Source organism: Magnolia sinica, chromosome 9, assembly GCF_029962835.1.
Source record: "Magnolia sinica isolate HGM2019 chromosome 9, MsV1, whole genome shotgun sequence".
Classification (NCBI taxonomy): Eukaryota; Viridiplantae; Streptophyta; class Magnoliopsida; order Magnoliales; family Magnoliaceae; genus Magnolia; species Magnolia sinica.
The window spans coordinates 88,178,412-88,195,760 of NC_080581.1; the positions used below are offsets into that span (position 1 = coordinate 88,178,412).

The following is a 17,349-nucleotide window of genomic DNA, read 5'->3' on the forward strand; positions in this document are numbered from 1 at the left end:
TGGACGAAGGGAAAACACAAATGTAAGGTTGATAAAAAAATAAACTTCTGTGGCACCTCGGATGTTTTCAACGGTAGATGTTCAATTCATACTGTTTCTTGTTGTATTGTCTATTTTATCATTGGATATGCTTTAATTTTGGAATCCTGCTCTACAATGAGCTGTTAAGACCGATGGACGGTGTAGATCAGACAAATACATCACGGAGGGCCCACATATTTTACTCCGTATGCAAACAGCTTCCATAATACTCAGGCTACGTAAGGCGCATGAGACGCTGGCACTCAGAATTTTACACGTGGCATATATTAAATAAATAAAACCGGTTAGATTGGTTAAGCAAACTAACCTCTGATTCGTGGACGCCCGTGTTTGGAAACACGGCAGATGGATATTTTCATTCTTAGCCGTCCAATGAATGTCCATCAATCCCATAATCAGATAATTAAATGAGTTTAAATACTTTGTTCGTTATACATTTTACTACTTAATCAGAATTTCTGAGTGGATTAGGTATTATCCGAAAAACATTTTGGCGGGGAAGCGGATTGGCTGGTGTACCCGGTGTATTGACATAGCAAGTTATGTAGGTCCCATCATAAGGTATGTGTTATATCCAAACCGACGATATATTTGGAGAGCTCGTCTTAAGTCTTGAACTGAAGAATAGGACAGATCTAAAGATCAACCACACGGCAAAAGACAGTAGGGACTGAATGTCTACCATTGGAACCTTTTGGGCTCATTGAAGTTTCATATCAGAATTTGTTGTTTCTCTCCGTCCATGTATTTTTGGTGTGATCCATTTGAGCTTCAGATGTAATTCATTTTTTGTCTAATGCTTTATAATAATCCCTAAAAATAGATGGACGGTGTAGATATAATAAATACATCATTGTGGGGGCCATGTAACTTTGATCTCCTTTGAACCGTCCGTGCAACTCGGAGCTCGAGGAGAGTCGGCGCTCGTCTTCGCACGACACGTATCTGCACCAGCTATATAGCTGATGTGTGGTACACCAGCCAATCCGCTTCCGTTAGTGGGTGTTTCATTAACAGTAGGGCCACCTTGATAAATGTGCTTTATATCTATGTTACTCATCAGTTTTTGCAGCTCGATTTAGTCCATGGTCCAAAATATGAATATGTTCAAATCTCAAGTGGACCCCACCACAAATGTCGGGTTGATCCATAACTTTTGTGGCCCTAGTAAGTTTTTAATAGTGGGCATTCAATCACCACCGTTTCCTTTGGTGTGATCCCTTTTGAGCTTTAGATCTGATTATTCTTGGGCTCCTGGCCTAAAATGAGCTGGTAAAATGGATGGACGGCATGGATAAAACACATGAATCATGTTGGCACTCACAGCCCTACCTCTATGTGAGCGTCACCACCCAATCCGCTTCCCCCCAAGAGAGTGGAGGCCAGATTTGCACGTGGAATGTCACAAATTCCTTCTAGCCGTTCATACCGATCTGATCAGAGGCATGGCCTGAAAATTTCGGCTACCATAATAATCAGGTCCACCAGAATCGAATTGACGGTTCGGATATTGCCGGAACGTGCTTGTTGGCTCCGGATTTGAAATCTTACTTAAGAATCTTTTACGTTTTGCTAGGTAGCCTTGCCTTGTCAGCTACGGTATCTACTCTTGCAAACAGATTCACTACAATGCATTACTACGGATTGATATATAATACGTCGGGACAATTGCCGTTGATTTAGAGCCAGGTTTAGTGATCCAAACCGTTAGCAAGATTCTCCTCATAATGACCGTATATTTTACTATTTCTTTGTGGGGTCAGTGATTAAAACGTCCAGGAAAATTTAAGATTTTTGAGGAGTCACCTTTGTTGTTGTATCTCGTTAGACCAACGGTTTGGATTACGGAACGTGATCCCAGATCAAACAGCTGCGGTACTGATAATTGTTATTTCCATACGTTAAACTGGAACATAGTGCACCCATCTCACTACAGTACGCGTGGCAGAGTTATAAATCCATCGGAGCCTTTCATATAGCGAGGCCCACCATGGATGACTTACTGAATATTTTAGCTGTCGATTTTTCATTAGTTTCCTCAATTTAATGTGGACCATCAAGAGCTTTCCTTTCTACCGTTGATTTTTAATGCTTCGGTTGTCTAAAATCATCATGTTCTGGTTCTTCCGGCTCTACATGCCTCGGTGATCCAGACCGTTGATCTGATGGGCGCCATCACAGATAGGGGATTCCCTTAAAATTTAGCTGACGGAAAAATCCTAACCGTTTAATTGATGTTCTCCCAAGATCATTCAGGATCAGCGAGCTTTATTTCCCTATGCAAAAACTAGATATCAAGGATAAAAAAACATAAATTAACGTAGACGATGAAGGCAAAACATAAATATTTATTATCTTGATAATAAATAAATTTAAAAAAAGGCCCACCTTAACGTATGTATATAGTATATATCCACACCGTCCATCAGTTTTACCAGAAAGCAAGAACTAGATATGAAGGATAAAAAACATAAAATATTAACGTAGACGATGAAGGCAAAACATAAATATTTATTATCTTGATAATAAATAAATAAATAAAGGCCCACCTTAACGTATGTATATAGTATATATACGCACCGTCCGTCAGTTTTACCATACCATTCCTTAAAAAATTTCAAAATTTAAAATAAATAAATTAATTAAAAAAACACGCGCATACACCCTCACACTGCCTATGGATACTCAAACCCTTGACCGGGTGTTGAAACTCCTGATCTACCACCCGAGCAAGAGTAAGATCCTTTTAGATCATGATCCTAAAACTAAAGTAGATTCAATTCTCAAGTGGACAACACAGCAGGGATTGATTATCTACCATTGAAATCTTCCCGGGACTATAGAAGTTTTGTATCAAGCTGATATTTGTATTTCTCCCTTCATCCAGGTTAGTGTGACCTTATCAAGGTGGGCCCACGGTCACGGAAACACCCTTAAACGTGTTACCCAGCTAACACGTGTTATTGAGTGCGGCTCACTTAATGAGATAAAGATCATGGGGTATAGTTCAGGTAACGAGTGGAATATATCAAAGCTGATGAATGGCCGAGATCCATCACATGCTTGCAATCCAACGGTGGAAACGAGGACGCGCATTCCACCTAACATGTGGAGCCCCTCATTCTATCAAAATCCCAAAAAGAAAATAATAAAATAATAAATAAATAAGAATAAACACATGGATACCAAGTCTGGAAAGCGGATTAGATGTGCAATTCGTCATTCAACTGTAGACAGACAAAGCACATCCGCTCTCACTGTATCCTTTTTCCCGGGAGATTCCAACGAACTTCTATCCAACGGTCTACAGAATTCAAAATCTACAGGATAAATGACCATGATTTCTACGTCTTTGAGGCCATCGTTGCAACTCAATGCCCCATTTTCTCTCTTCCTACCACCAAATCACATTGGTTTTCCAAATGGGTCTTTGAGATTTCGGAAGATATGGAAGCATTCCATGTGTTTGAGCCTGAAAACTGTAAATCCTGTCGTTGGTGATGGGGTTTTGAGGATTAATGGGAAGGAGGCGTTGACGGGTGTGCCGGAGAATGTCATTGTCACGCCGTCGGTGGATACGTCGGCGTTCTTGGGTGCGGTTTCTGACGAGAAGAGTTGTCGGCATGTTTTCAAGCTTGGCGTTCTTCAGTAAGTTTTTTCCTGTTTTTTGAGAGTGAGAGAGAGAGAGAGATTTATGCATTTTTCCAGAATTTTGATGATAGCAAAATGTTGTTTATTTTGCTCTGGCTTCAAATGGGGCCTACCTTTCTGTGATCCATTCGTTCATCAGGTTTGCCCAATCATGAATTGGCCATCCCCCAAAACTCTCCCCCACTGCAAATTGTAGTTGTATGATCAGTCGATATTTTTTCCTCAATGAATGTGGACCATTGGAGAAATTGTCTGTTTGCATAGACCACCAGACCAACGGTTAGGTCAGCAGATGGAAGAGCTTTCTGTGACAAGGGCTTTCCACAATGGGTCCTGCCGAAAGAACGGTCCAAATCACCCAAAGGCAGGACCCACCTTGTCAAGCTGTTGGGTTGATAAAAAATGTCATGTTGCTTGAGTGAATATACAAATGATGCCTCGTCTGTTATTTGGGTTATGTTATGATTTATGATCGCTGCAAAAAACAATGGCTGTTTGGTTTTGAGAAGCAGAAAATTCTGAAATTGTGAAAAATTAGAGATTGTATTATCCTTTAGGCTGCGTTTGGATGCAGTATGGATTATGTTCAATAGAGAGGAAACAACCAAATTTTAATTGCCTTCCGTAGTGTTCGTAACGAGGAACCAGTGCTCAAATTGCAGTTACATTCCTTTGATGCCGACTTGAAAAGTAACAAAAAATTGCAATTTGGAGCCTAGTCCATCAAGATGAATATGTAGGAAAGAATGCAATTCCACAGTTCTACTTCGTTAAACTAATTATTGCAGTTTAACTCGATAAGGCATCCAAACACAGCCTTAATGCATCAATTTTATTGGATTGATTTAGTTGCTTCTGGTTGTTTGTAAATTAGTAGTACACTCATTTCCATTTGCATGCATGTGTGTACACATCTTGGAGATTGTTTCTAGTATCAGCATTGGGATAAATGCAGCTATTTCAGTGATTTCTCAAGTGGGTGTCTGCAGCATGTTGATTTCCACCATTCAGCTTCTTCTTTCTTTCTTTTTTTTTCATTTTGATTGAAATTTGTATTTTTTTAATTTTTATCTGAATAGTCCGGTTATATTTCTCCATGATGAAATGCTTCACTTCCTCAACCACATTATTCCTAGAACACAACCACAACATTGTCGAAGATTGTCATTCTTCTAGGTAAGAAAAGAGATTTATTTATTTTAAAGAATTCAATAGATGAATAACTTAAATGGCAGGATGGGCAATGTTAGAAATGAAGAAGGAAGAAAAGAGATCCATTGACAGAAGAGGCCCACCACACATCAGCAGATGGTGGCTTCGGATTGCAGCATGCAAAGTTTCATGCCTTTTTCATCAATTAAAAAAATCAAAGTAGAGCTACACTAACCAAGACATGCTTCATTCCTCATTAAATGGTATATAGCACTGTAGCATTGATTTTCATGGGATGAAACTGTGTTTCTTATTTTCCTAATGGTGGCTGAATTTTTTATTTGTATATTGAATTGATTAACTTATGACATAATAAAAAATTCATTGGCAAGTATAGTTAATCGAAGGAGAACTGATCACCTAGAGGTGCTTGCACCACTCTTTGTGTTACAGGGTGTTTTCAGGCCTTAGATGCTTAAAAAATCCAAGGGCTGAAAATGCTCTGTCCCACAAGGAGTGGTGCAGGTGCCAGTTAGTTCTCTAAATGAAGTGCATGATTTGCATTTGGCATGTTCGATATGTTCTTCAATGGCACAAGTTTATCATAGTTACATTTCAATTAAACGTGTGATGTATATCTTGAGCCGTGCATCAAGTGAGGCGAACCACATAGATGACCTGGCCCAGAAATCAGACCCGTTGCCTCAACACACTGGCCGCACATGTTCATTGAACATGGACAAGTGATGACTAATTAATTCCGCTCATTGTTTCTTTACATGCTGCCAGGTAATCTTCACAATGGGGTCCCCTGATGCATGGATTGGCATGTGGTTGTGTGCGTAGACATTCTTTTGGAATTTCCATTTGAAGTGAAGTTTGAAATTGGATTTCAAACAGAAAGACACAGGCTCAATGCAATTGACTTATGTGTTTCCTAATGCAGGGGTTATAGACTACTTTGCTTGTTCAGATTTAAGATATTTTGGATGATACCCCGAATGGGGAAATCAGGAAGCGACGTTCCTGTAGAGACACAGATGTTGCTCTTGGAAGCAAGGGAAGACTCATCTGTTGATGAGGGAAGTCGTGAGGTTTCCTATATCCTCTTTTTACCAGTGTTAGATGGTGATTTTAGAAGCAGCTTGCAAGGAAACTCAGCTAATGAAATTGAGTTCTGCATAGAAAGCGGTGAGCTTGTTAAAAAAATGTATCAATCATTCTTTAGTTTTGATCACAAGAAATTGTGTTTGTTTGTCAAAGTCATCTCTATCTATATTTCAGAGGTTTGCTAATCCTACCCAACACCTACCCACAAGATATAAGCTGTTCATCAGGTGGGCCCTATAGTGGAGATTCCCTGGCTGAAAAATCCATCAGGTCCACTCATCAGACACCACGTGTTTATGGAAAAATGGATGGTTTGAAAAATTGTAAATGGTCTACATTCAACATACATGGCCAGTGTGCTTGAGCCAGGTCATCAGCATGGTGGGACTTGCCCCATGAATGGCTTCGATCTAGCGTATGTTGAGGTAGGTGGGCGTGCTAGGTTTGTAGACCTCATGCATCTCAGTGTCTACTGATGGGAGATATTCTGATGTGTTTTGATATGGTTTTAGGTGATCCTGATGTAGTGGCATCCCGATTCCTTGAAGCTGTATTTATAAACTATGGAGACAATCCGTTTAATCTGATGACGGAATCTATGAAGTAGGCTCCCTCTCATGGCATGAAATAGATCGGATTGTCAAATTCTCAATACTTTTAAGATTTTGAATTTTTCTTTATATCAACCATTTTATGGACCTTTAGCCATTTGCAGGATTTTGGAGAAGCACAAGGGAAGCTTTTCACATCGTGCAGACAAGAGGGCAAGTTGGGACTTGCATTAAAACAAAACAAAAACAAAAAATGTTGGGACTTGCATGCTTGATTAACCAGTCATCACTGCCTATAGTGTGAAATCAATTTACCAAATAAAAAATAAAAATAAAAATAAAACACTAAGCATCTTGCTTCCCATTTCTTGCATTTGGTTAACTAATATAACAAATTGAGATTTGCTAAAGAGGTTTGTGTCTTCTCAAGCCTCCTTGAAGATGAATGCTAGCTCATACCCAGCATCTCCGCCACATAATTGAAGAATAACAGTGCAATCTCAATCATTTGATCTGGTGGGCCATCTTGTAAAGGGGGTTGTATCTCACATAGTGATTGGACCATCTTAGCATGATATTAGTGATCGCGAAATAAATAATTGAAAAATAAGTTGTGCTTCCCCAACTGAAAGCTGCATAGCACGATGGCTAGGATTATCAAATCACCATGATTTGTTTTTTCAATTTAGTCGCTCAACATGGTGGCCCACTGGATCAACCACTATGAGTGCTCCAATAGTGTGTCATTGTGCATGGTGTGGAGATGTTGGATACAAGCAAGCCATCTCAAAGGTAGCTCATGAGCCTCTCTAACAATTTGTCTGACTAATAATGTAAAATAATATGTTTCACACACCTATTTCTTGCATATTTGAATGATGGCCATGAGCTTCCATAGCAAAGTATCTTGGCCTCTCAATTCTGTCATATTCATTAGCGAAATGTTACTGATATTGAGAACCATGGCCTTTTTTGCTTGCTCAAGCAGATGCCTGAAATGTTAGATTGGTTTGGCTGGTGCACGTGGGATGCTTTTTATACTGAAGTTAGTCCTCAAGGAATTATAGATGGCCTAAAGAGGTGAACTGCCATCCCCTTGTACATATCCTTTTCGCCATGTTATGTTATCAAATTTTTTTTCTTATATAATTTCAAAACACTAATCTTCATCTTTCGGGAAAAAAAAAACGCTACGGTTTCCATCTAATACAAAGCAGTTTTACTTGAGACAATCTTTGTCAGTATCTAATTATCTCTTCTATATTTGCCTTTTCTCTATCCTACTTTAGGTAGTGTTTGGATCCTCCTATGCCAATTTATTATGCTTAGTGTTTGGGGCGGAAGACGCAACCTGCATTATGCGGGCTAGCATTTTCCTGCTCAAAACTTGTATGAGACGATAACCGGAAGGCCCCTTTTTATCTTGTTAGAGTGTAAAGCCTTCAATGTATGTACATTGCGGTATTTTTTACCGTGGAAGTATTAGTATATTCGGTTTTCCTGCTATGCACCATATCTCTTGTAGCTGATTATCATTATAAACAAAGGATTCCAGAGAAGGATAAGATACACATTCTCGCCTCTTCTTACTTCCCTATTTCTAAATATCTCAATGAGCTTGTGAGTACCATTGACCTTGGTAATTGCGAACACTCAAACATATGGTAAACTAGAAAAGTTTATACCCAGTTGATTGCAGAAAAGTTTCCAAATTGTCTTACTAGAATGTTTTGTGCCGATTTATAGTTTATCTGAAGGTGGAACTCCAGCAAGGTTTCTGATAATAGATGATGGTTGGCAAGATACAGCTAATGAGTTCCAGAAAGAAGGTGAACCATGCGTTGAAGGGTCTCAGTAAGTTTATGCATAAATTCTTCCATCCATTTTCAAATGAGCTCCATTTATGTGGGCCTAATCAACATGTACAATTTTTTGATACGCACACACACACACAAGTATCATCATCATCTAAGCCTCAATCCAACTAATTTGTGTCGGCTACACGAATCCTTTTCCATCATTCTACTCTATCAAGAGCTATAACTTCAGTTAGACCACAATGGCGTGGGAATACTTGCCTACTTCTCACAGCAAGCAGGCATTTTTATGGCGCATCACTTTTGGGGATGTCCTAGCCAACCCTTGCCCCTTTTTTTCTGCACCTGGGTTCTGATGCAGCGGGTCACTTATAGAGAATGCCCTAGCATGAGTTTGGTATGTCATATTGTCTGGATTCATGATGAAAGCTGTGGAAAAAGATTGACACTGGCTGCTGACCCAATGCAACCCTCCTTTATCCCGGGTTGGGACTGGCAATGAGATTATGAGAGCATAAAACTCCCACAATCACTGTGTTATATACCATTACATAGATTGATTACACTCAAGTGCTATCTAATGGTTATGTTCCTTCAATTTACAGGTTTGGGGCCAGATTACTTAGTATCAAAGAAAACAACAAGTTTCGACGAACTTCAAAAGGGGATGCTGATGAGGGACCTAGTGATCTAAAGGATTTCGTTACATCCATTAAAAGGACTTTTGGCTTGAAGTATGAATTCCTTTTCCTTATGGGTGTTTATCTTCTATGCGTTACACAAGGACTTCACCCTGCTTTAGTCCCCCACAACCAAGTTCTTGATCATTGGAATTTACTGCTTTTTCAGGTATGTATACATGTGGCATGCGTTGATGGGATATTGGGGAGGGCTCCATCCAAATGCGCCAGGAACCAAGAAATACAATCCGAAACTAGTGTACCCAGTTCAGTCTCTGGGAATTCAAACAAATATAAGGGATATATCTATGGACAGCATGGAGAAGTATGGTGTTGGTATGATTGATCCTGCTAAAATATTTGAATTTTATGATGATCTACACAGATATCTTGATTCTCAGAATGTGGACGGGGTTAAGGTGGATGTGCAGAGTTTAATGGAAACTCTTGGCATGGGCTTCGGAGGCCGGGTATCATTGACTCGACAGTTCCATGAAGCACTCGAAAACTCCATATCCAGGAACTTTCGAGACAACAGTATAATCTGTTGCATGGCCCATAACACAGATTCTGTTTACAGGTAAAGAAACAGTTTTGAAATCGCAAATATCTATCAAGCGAAATGTAAAGGCTACTTATAAGAGTAGGATTTTGAATCCTACTCTCCCTCGCATGCCACATGGCCACAAGCATGCGATCTAGGTAGTTCATTAGGTGGGATCCACCATGCAATGTTTTCCATATCATTATCATGTAATGTATTGCACCCTTGGAATACGGATACATATCAATTAGCATATGGGATATATCAGTTGTATCCTATAATATTTCATTATTGCTCGGAAATGTGGGGAAAACATTGGGAAATTTGTCAAATTTTTCAATGAAATTTCTGGAATTGTTAAAAAAAGACATTAATACACACTTGGAAATCAAAACATTACAAAAAAACAAGTACACATAATAAGTTTCCTTTGTATGGGGTCCTAATCTATCCGTTGTCTGACTAAACTGATGCAAGTATATTGAAAGTCTATTCATATAATTTATAAATGTAAAAAGGCATGTATGGAAACATAAGCAATACATTCAAAAGCAAAAGAAGAATCACTAGATTAGGTTACATGCATGTTTGATTTTGTGTTTTGACATCGGGATTGCAATCGATTTGTGAGAACTTGGAAAAATTTTATTTTTTTTTCAATTTTCCGCAACTTGTCTCATCTCCCCAAATCTCGAAATTGAAGCTCCAAATCCATGATTCTTTATGTAGATTTGTAACTATTTGACACTGATTTAACATGATTTACAGCAAAATAATGAATCGAAAATCGAAAATGCTCACCGGATCGAATAGGTCGGATGTATCACACTAGTTGTGCATTTCGTATCGCACAGGTGGGATACAAGATATATCGTGGGATATATCTGCTAATATTCTCGATATTGTAAACATTGCCACCGTTTATGTGTCATGACCCTAAAGTCAGGTTAATGGATCATCCGGTAGGCCCCAACTTATGCTGAATGTGGACAATTGCTAGATCTTTCCAACCATTCATCCTTTTGATGCACCTGACAGCCAGTCTAGCCTAAATTGCATGGTTTCTGTGCCATGGCATATACATCTTCATAAGGGTAGTCTTTTGGGTCCTACTTGCTCACACATGCCAACATGGAATGAGTATGAGATCTTGATTATTCATCAGGTGGGCCCCACCATGGATGTATCGTGACCCAAAAGTCAGGCTAATAGATCATCTGGTGGGCCCAATTTTATGCTGAACATGGACCGTTGCTAAATCTTTTCAACTGTCCATCCTTCCCATGAACGTGTGATCCACCTGATGACCACTCTGGTCTAAATGGCCTGCTTTCCAAGCCATGGTGTATGCATCATGGGGCCCACTTGATGAATGGTCTGGATCCATTATGCAATACCTGTAATAACTGTGAATTTTCTGGCTTACACATTGTTTCAGTTCAAAAGTAAGTGCCGTTACGAGAGCATCGGATGATTACTATCCTAAAAACAAAATGTCTCAGACATTGCATATTGCCGCTGTGGCTTTCAACAGCATCTTTCTTGGAGAAGTCATGGTCCCGGACTGGGACATGTTCTATGTAAGATATGGCCTCGCTATCTATAATAAAAATGCTGCTATTCTTTTTTGCCCTTTTTTTTGGGATGCTAGTTTAACTTAACTGAATTTCAGAGCCTCCATGATTCAGCTGAGTTTCATGCAGCTGCTCGAGCTGTGGGGGGTTGTGGAGTCTATGTTAGGTAAGTTTCATCTGCAATCGATGCTTTGTTTCTTAAGGGTTTGTTTGGATGCAAAATCAAATTGAATTGCAATTTTAATCTCATGAAGTGGAAATAACCAAATTGTAGTTTCCTTGATAATTGTCATATCAGAAGTAAGTTGGACCTGAAAGCATACAACTGCAATTTCAAGTCTACTTTTGCATTATGCATTACTAGGAAACATCACTGATTTTAACTGAATTCTATACAAGTTGCCTGTGCATCCAAACCTGCCCTAAATGATTTTAGCCATGCATAATCACATACCCACCTCGGCATCATGCTTTGCAGTGATAAGCCAGGTCATCATGATTTTGAAGTTCTTAAAAAGCTTGTGCTTCCTGATGGGTCACTCCTCCGAGCCAAGTACCCTGGGCGGCCCACGCGAGATTGTCTATTCAATGACCCAGTTATGGACGGGAAAAGGTATACTTCATTTACATGGTATTAGCTTAGGGCCTGTTTGGTTGTACCTAATTTCATGAAATTTCGTGACACGTTGGTCCAACGAAACGCACCCTTATTTTCTCATGATATTTGTGTGTTGGAGTATACAGTCTTCGATGCATGTGCATTGCAATATAGTTGAGTGTTGACAGAGGAATATGTTCAGTTGTCATGTAGTGCACCATATCCTTGCAAGTATCTCCAAGGATATGGTGGACCACAGGACAGCTGAATATATGTGCACTCTTACACTCAAATATACTGCAACACATGCATTGAAAACTATATAGTCTAACATGGTGCAACGAAGCACACCATTAGTTTCCTACTCCTTTTCTCATAACCGATTTGCTTACCACAGTCTGCTGAAGATATGGAACCTGAACACATTAACTGGAGTTATAGGTGTTTTCAATTGCCAAGGAGCGGGAACCTGGCCATGTACCACCACTGTTCCGAAGAATCAGAACAATGCACATCCTGAGGAGTCATGCCTCACAGAACGTGTTAGTCCTGTTGATATCGAGTTTCTAGATAAGGTTGCTGGGAAGAACTGGACAGGAGCCTGTGCCATCTTTTCCTTCAATGGTGGTATATTCCGCCTCACTAATCTTATTCTATTGCTTAGAATATATAGAAACATTGGATGGTCAGTTCTGTGATGGTAACACGTCCTTACATATTTCTAGTTTTCTAAGTACATCTTTGAGTACATTTTCCGAAATGTAATGGTGTGTACTGTGAATCCAAGTTTTCCATTGCACGGGCCACACTGTTTAGATACTATGGCCTAACATTCAGGCCATTTCAACCCTCAGGTGGTCCACATTGCACAAACTGAACAGATGGCTAAAACAAAATTTTCCAGCCATCCATTTGTTTTATGCACTTTGGCCCACCTGAGGAGTGAAGCAGCCCAATCTTCAGGGCAGAAGATCTAAACCATGTTTCTCACACGTATGCCATATTGGTATGTGTGCTTGCATGGGCTTAGAAAACTTGCATATATTTATCCAAAAATGCATTTTTAAATTATCATCATCGTCATCTAAGGCTTATCCTAATGAAATGGGATCAGCACCAGGATTCAGGATGAAAGTTACGGCAAAAGTTTCACACCGGTTGCCAACCTGACGCAAACCTCCATATGGCCACACGCGTGGATGTGTCAGCTTGTTGGCTTTTCTAGGGTCCCATCCTGACCGATTCCTCATATCATTTTCAGACACCAGAACCTATTCATGTACAAGATACAGAGCCATGAAATATTTCAGATAGGCAGAGTTTTGTTTGAATAAAGGATCTGACGCTACTCTTTCATCTGAAATTCATTAGTTTTAGCCAAACTTGTTTGCTAATATATCAGTTTTGGAGTCCTCTGGTGATATTCTTTTCAAGTGTGATATACAATGTATTTATCTAGTCATTGTGCCAAGGATATGCATAGTGTCCTTACATTCAGTTTATGCAAGTGGGGTCCATAGATCAATGATCTGACTGTTGATCTAATGAGCCCCACTGGGTAGACCATGCCTCGAAAATCTTCGGATTGGAAGATCCTCTCTGTCATCTTTTACCATTTTCAGTTGAATGTGGACCAATGTTGTGTTTCTTCTCTTTGTCATCTATTTGGAGTCCATGGATTGAAGGGTTAATATTATCCCATGGAGGGTATTTTCAGAGCTTGGTACATCCTATGTGGGCCCCACATGACGTGAACTAACCACTCAAGGATAGTGGGGCAAACACATTATACATATTACATGCGTGCACCTTGCTATGGTTTTGCTTAAAGTTTTTTTATTCCCGGTGCATTTGAAATGTGAAAACGATTTTCTCTAGGAAAAAATGATTGAACATGCCACTGCAATGTTTGATATTTATTCAAATCTTCCATCTAAATATGGGTCCCACATGAAGCTAAGAATTCAAGTGTAATGTGCGGGCACATTGTAAATATTACATGTGCGTGCCTCTCCAATCAGTTTCCAAACACAGCTTAAGATATGTAATTGGTTTTGCTTTACCTTTTTCAATTCGACGTGCACTTGAAATGTAAAAGAAATGCATAAACATACCACCACATTTTCTATGTTTATTAAAATCTGTAGTCTAACATCTGCCCCTGTTTTTACTTGATTTCAGGATCTTTGTCTACTTTGCCAAAAAACAGGTCATTCAACGTCTCATTAAAGGTCTTGGAATGTGAAATATTTACAGTTTCTCCAATCAGGGTTAGTTCATCAACTCTCTCTCTCTCTCTCTCTCTCTCTCTCTCTCTCTCTCTCATCCAATCCTACATGCCAATGCCAACCATGATTGTGAGATCCAGCCGTTTGTCAGGTGTGCCCTGATTGGTATTGTGGCCTGACAATCAGGACAGTACCATCATTGGATGGATTGCACAGGGGCATTAGATGTGGACCCTTGGTCAAGGTCTGGTAGATGTCCATTTTCTCCATACATGTGAGACCCACCTGATGATCACATCAGCTTGTTCTTCTGGCTTGGATCTCTCAGAAAGTAGGATTCAGATGGCATGCATATGTGGACACATTCTATGCCGGTGCTTTTGGCCAATATCCAGTCAGTGTGTCAGGGAGGGGCAAGTCATCTTATCAGTTGGTCACATGTTTACAAGAAAAATGTATGGATTAGAAAAAGATTGCTGATTATCCACATTCAATGTATATATCAAATGGATCAAGTTGACATAGTGGGTCATTAGACCTGTAAAAAACAAACTGAATGTAACAAAGAAAACCAACACAGAAAACACAGAAAATTTACATGGTTCGGCATTATACCTACTCCATGGATGAGACCTGGTCGAGATCACTATCTTCTTAAAAGAAGGATTACAGCCCTAAAACTTTCTAACACCTAAAGAATCTCGAAAAAGCTTCTTTTACGTAACCTTAATTCAACTTCGTACTCAACATATCCTATTCAGTCGGGTCAGGTCTTTGGATCGGATTTGGTTGGGTTGGGTCGTCTTGGGATCGGGTTTCAGATCGGATCATGTAGGGGGGGCTAGGGCTTTATATATAACTTCCCCTACACTGTTCTGTAGAATACGAGACATCTATCACAACAGGACCCCATCTGATGATACTTTGGTTTGGATCTGAAACTGGACCTACTAGATCAAGTTTGGTCCAAATAAACTGCCTAGATTATCAAATGGGTGGTTGTGGAACCTCTCAAAGTGTACCTGACCCAACCATAAGATCTGACTTTTTAATGGGTTGGATTTGGACCATGCAAAAATGACCAGGACTTAGTTTGGAATGGACTTTTAAAATTCCTTCAATTAAGATAAATAAGATGATTGAGTAGAATACAAGCACCTCCGTAAAAAAAAACATGTAGTTTGGTGCTTAACATAAATTTGGTCAGTCCTGGACCCCCTTTAGTCCGAGATCCAATCCAAACCCAACCAAGACCCATCTTATTTGGACTTGGACCCACTCCGGACCAATCCCACATACTAATGGATTGCGTTTCAGACGAAAATCTAGTCTTGGACTCTTGGTTACTACAAAGATAGGTCTGGAACTCCCCTCAACCTAACTTGACCTGGCCCATCTGCACCATACATGCAACCCTTCTGATGAGTTGATTGGTCCCACTTCCTGGCCAGATCATCTAATCAGTGGGGCCCACCGATGCACTTCTTGGATAAACGCTACACATGCCAGGTTGTCACTCGACTCCACTTAATGCTAGCTGGGTCAGGTTGACTCAAAGACTCAAAAGAGTCTTTACTTAGACTCTTTATCTGATAATTAAAAAGCAAACAAATGATGCTTGGCTTGTTGGTTAGAGCATTGCTCCTGCTTCAGGTCTTGGGTTTGGGAGCTCTTACTTTTTTGGCTTAAAAAGCTTCACAAGTGAGTGACTTCGAGTCAAGTTCACTTGGGTAAGTCATGCCGAGTCAAGCTTACAACCACATTTCACGAAGACTTGTCTCGAAATCTTGCCAAGTTGAATTGAGTCAACTCAGCTGAGTTTCAAGTGGAGTTATCGAATTTTAGAACTATGGGCTCCCTTCGAGTCATGTTGATTCAACTGACTTGGCGAGTCATGCTGAGTAGAAGCTGAGTCGGGCTTACTCCACAATGACTCAGCTAAAAAAAATCTTGCCGAGTCAAGTTCAGTCGACGCCACTGAGTTTTGCTCTAGTCCATGAACTGTTGGAGTTACATAATCCACTTTCTCCTAAATAATTTCTCATATGTTGTCAACAGAGTTACAATCAAACCGTCCAGTTCGCGCCCATCGGACTGACAGAGATGTACAATTCCGGAGGAGCCGTTGAATCGATGGACTTCACTGGCAATTCTTCAAACTGCCAATTGAACATCAAAGGTAAAGGACCAGGCCCTTTCGGAGCATACTCAAGCACAAAACCAGCTTTCTGCACTGTGAACTCAAAAGAAGTGGAATTCGAATTCGACAATCGGGATTGTTTTTTGACTGTGATCGTCCCGCAGAAAACGAATTTCTGGGAAATTGCAATTCATTTCAAGTCCTAATTTTTCTAGGCCAAGTCTTACATTGTTCGTGGCAATTTTCTTATGCCCATTTATCATCGTTACAATAAATGTAATAAATGAAAAAGTCTCTGAATCAGAAATTGATCAAATTGCAATTTGATAGAATTCGTTATTTGAAAATGCTGCCCATTCAATGGGAATTTTGAACGCGCCAATTTGGAAATGTGTTTGGATGCTAATGAGATTGTAATATTGGTAGAATGTAGCATGAATGGACTTGGAATTTGGAAGTCAGATGGTGAATGTTGTTTCGAAATATATTTGGATACAAATGAGATTGTAATATTGGTAGAATGTAGCATGAATGAACTTGGGAATTTGGAAATCAGATGGTGAATGTTGTTTGATGAGTATGATTCTCAGGCTATGGTCTGCTGTGGGGCATGCCATTTGATGGTCTTGATTGAAGTACATGTGGATAAGTTGCTGTGCAGATGTTTGCTCAGCCAGACCACTTCGAGTGGGCCCACCGTTAGGTGATCAGAATTCCAGGCTATTCGTTGCTTGATCATGTGATTTATAGCCCACTAAATGAATGATCTGGATCAGTGGGGCCTACTGTTTAATGGTCCAGATCACAGAATGCACCAAAATCTATTAGACAACAGCAAGTGGGCCCACCTTTAGGTGATCAAAAATCCATGCTGTTCATAGCTTGATCAATGTGATTTATAGGTCACTAAATGAATGACCCAGATCGTCTGCGGCTACAGCGGATCCCACTTTTTAGTGATCCAGACCAATGATCTAGTGGACCCCCATTGTGGATGCACCATGCATGCAATGCACCAAAAATGTTTCAGATCGGAAGATCCTAGCCATCCAGTCTCTGGCATTTTCTCAACTGGGAATCTGTATTCTTTTTCTTGATCTTGTTTTCAGGCACCTAGTTGAAGGTTTTAGGATCTTCTGATGTGACAGATCTTTGGTGAAGAGTCTACACACAGTGGGGCTCACATCCAACACGTTCAGATCACTAAATCATGGGCCCACCTGAGTTTTTTAACCTGATCACAGTTTCTAATCATATCAACG

The 17,349-nt window shown here is 39.9% G+C and overlaps 1 protein-coding gene across 4 annotated transcripts; it reads left to right on the forward strand.

Moving 5' to 3' along the window:
• The first annotated feature begins 3,236 nt into the window (after positions 1-3,236).
• LOC131255991 (probable galactinol--sucrose galactosyltransferase 2) lies at positions 3,237-16,570 on the forward strand. 4 transcript variants are annotated; one of them, XM_058256964.1, is made up of 14 exons: positions 3,237-3,690; positions 5,792-6,036; positions 6,468-6,558; positions 6,671-6,719; positions 7,495-7,586; positions 8,253-8,360; positions 8,929-9,057; positions 9,173-9,583; positions 10,986-11,127; positions 11,220-11,287; positions 11,600-11,734; positions 12,117-12,346; positions 13,901-13,989; positions 16,006-16,570. In XM_058256964.1, the coding sequence occupies exons 1-14, from the start codon at positions 3,374-3,376 to the stop codon at positions 16,291-16,293; spliced, it is 2,394 nt and encodes a 797-aa protein (XP_058112947.1). In that variant the 5' UTR covers positions 3,237-3,373; the 3' UTR covers positions 16,294-16,570. The 4 variants fall into 4 exon arrangements, with proteins under 4 accessions (XP_058112947.1, XP_058112944.1, XP_058112946.1 ...); XM_058256962.1 differs by lacking the exons at positions 6,671-6,719; positions 7,495-7,586 and adding an exon at positions 4,773-4,869 and having other exon boundaries at positions 3,455-3,690; XM_058256961.1 differs by lacking the exons at positions 6,671-6,719; positions 7,495-7,586.
• The last annotated feature ends 779 nt before the right edge of the window (positions 16,571-17,349 follow it).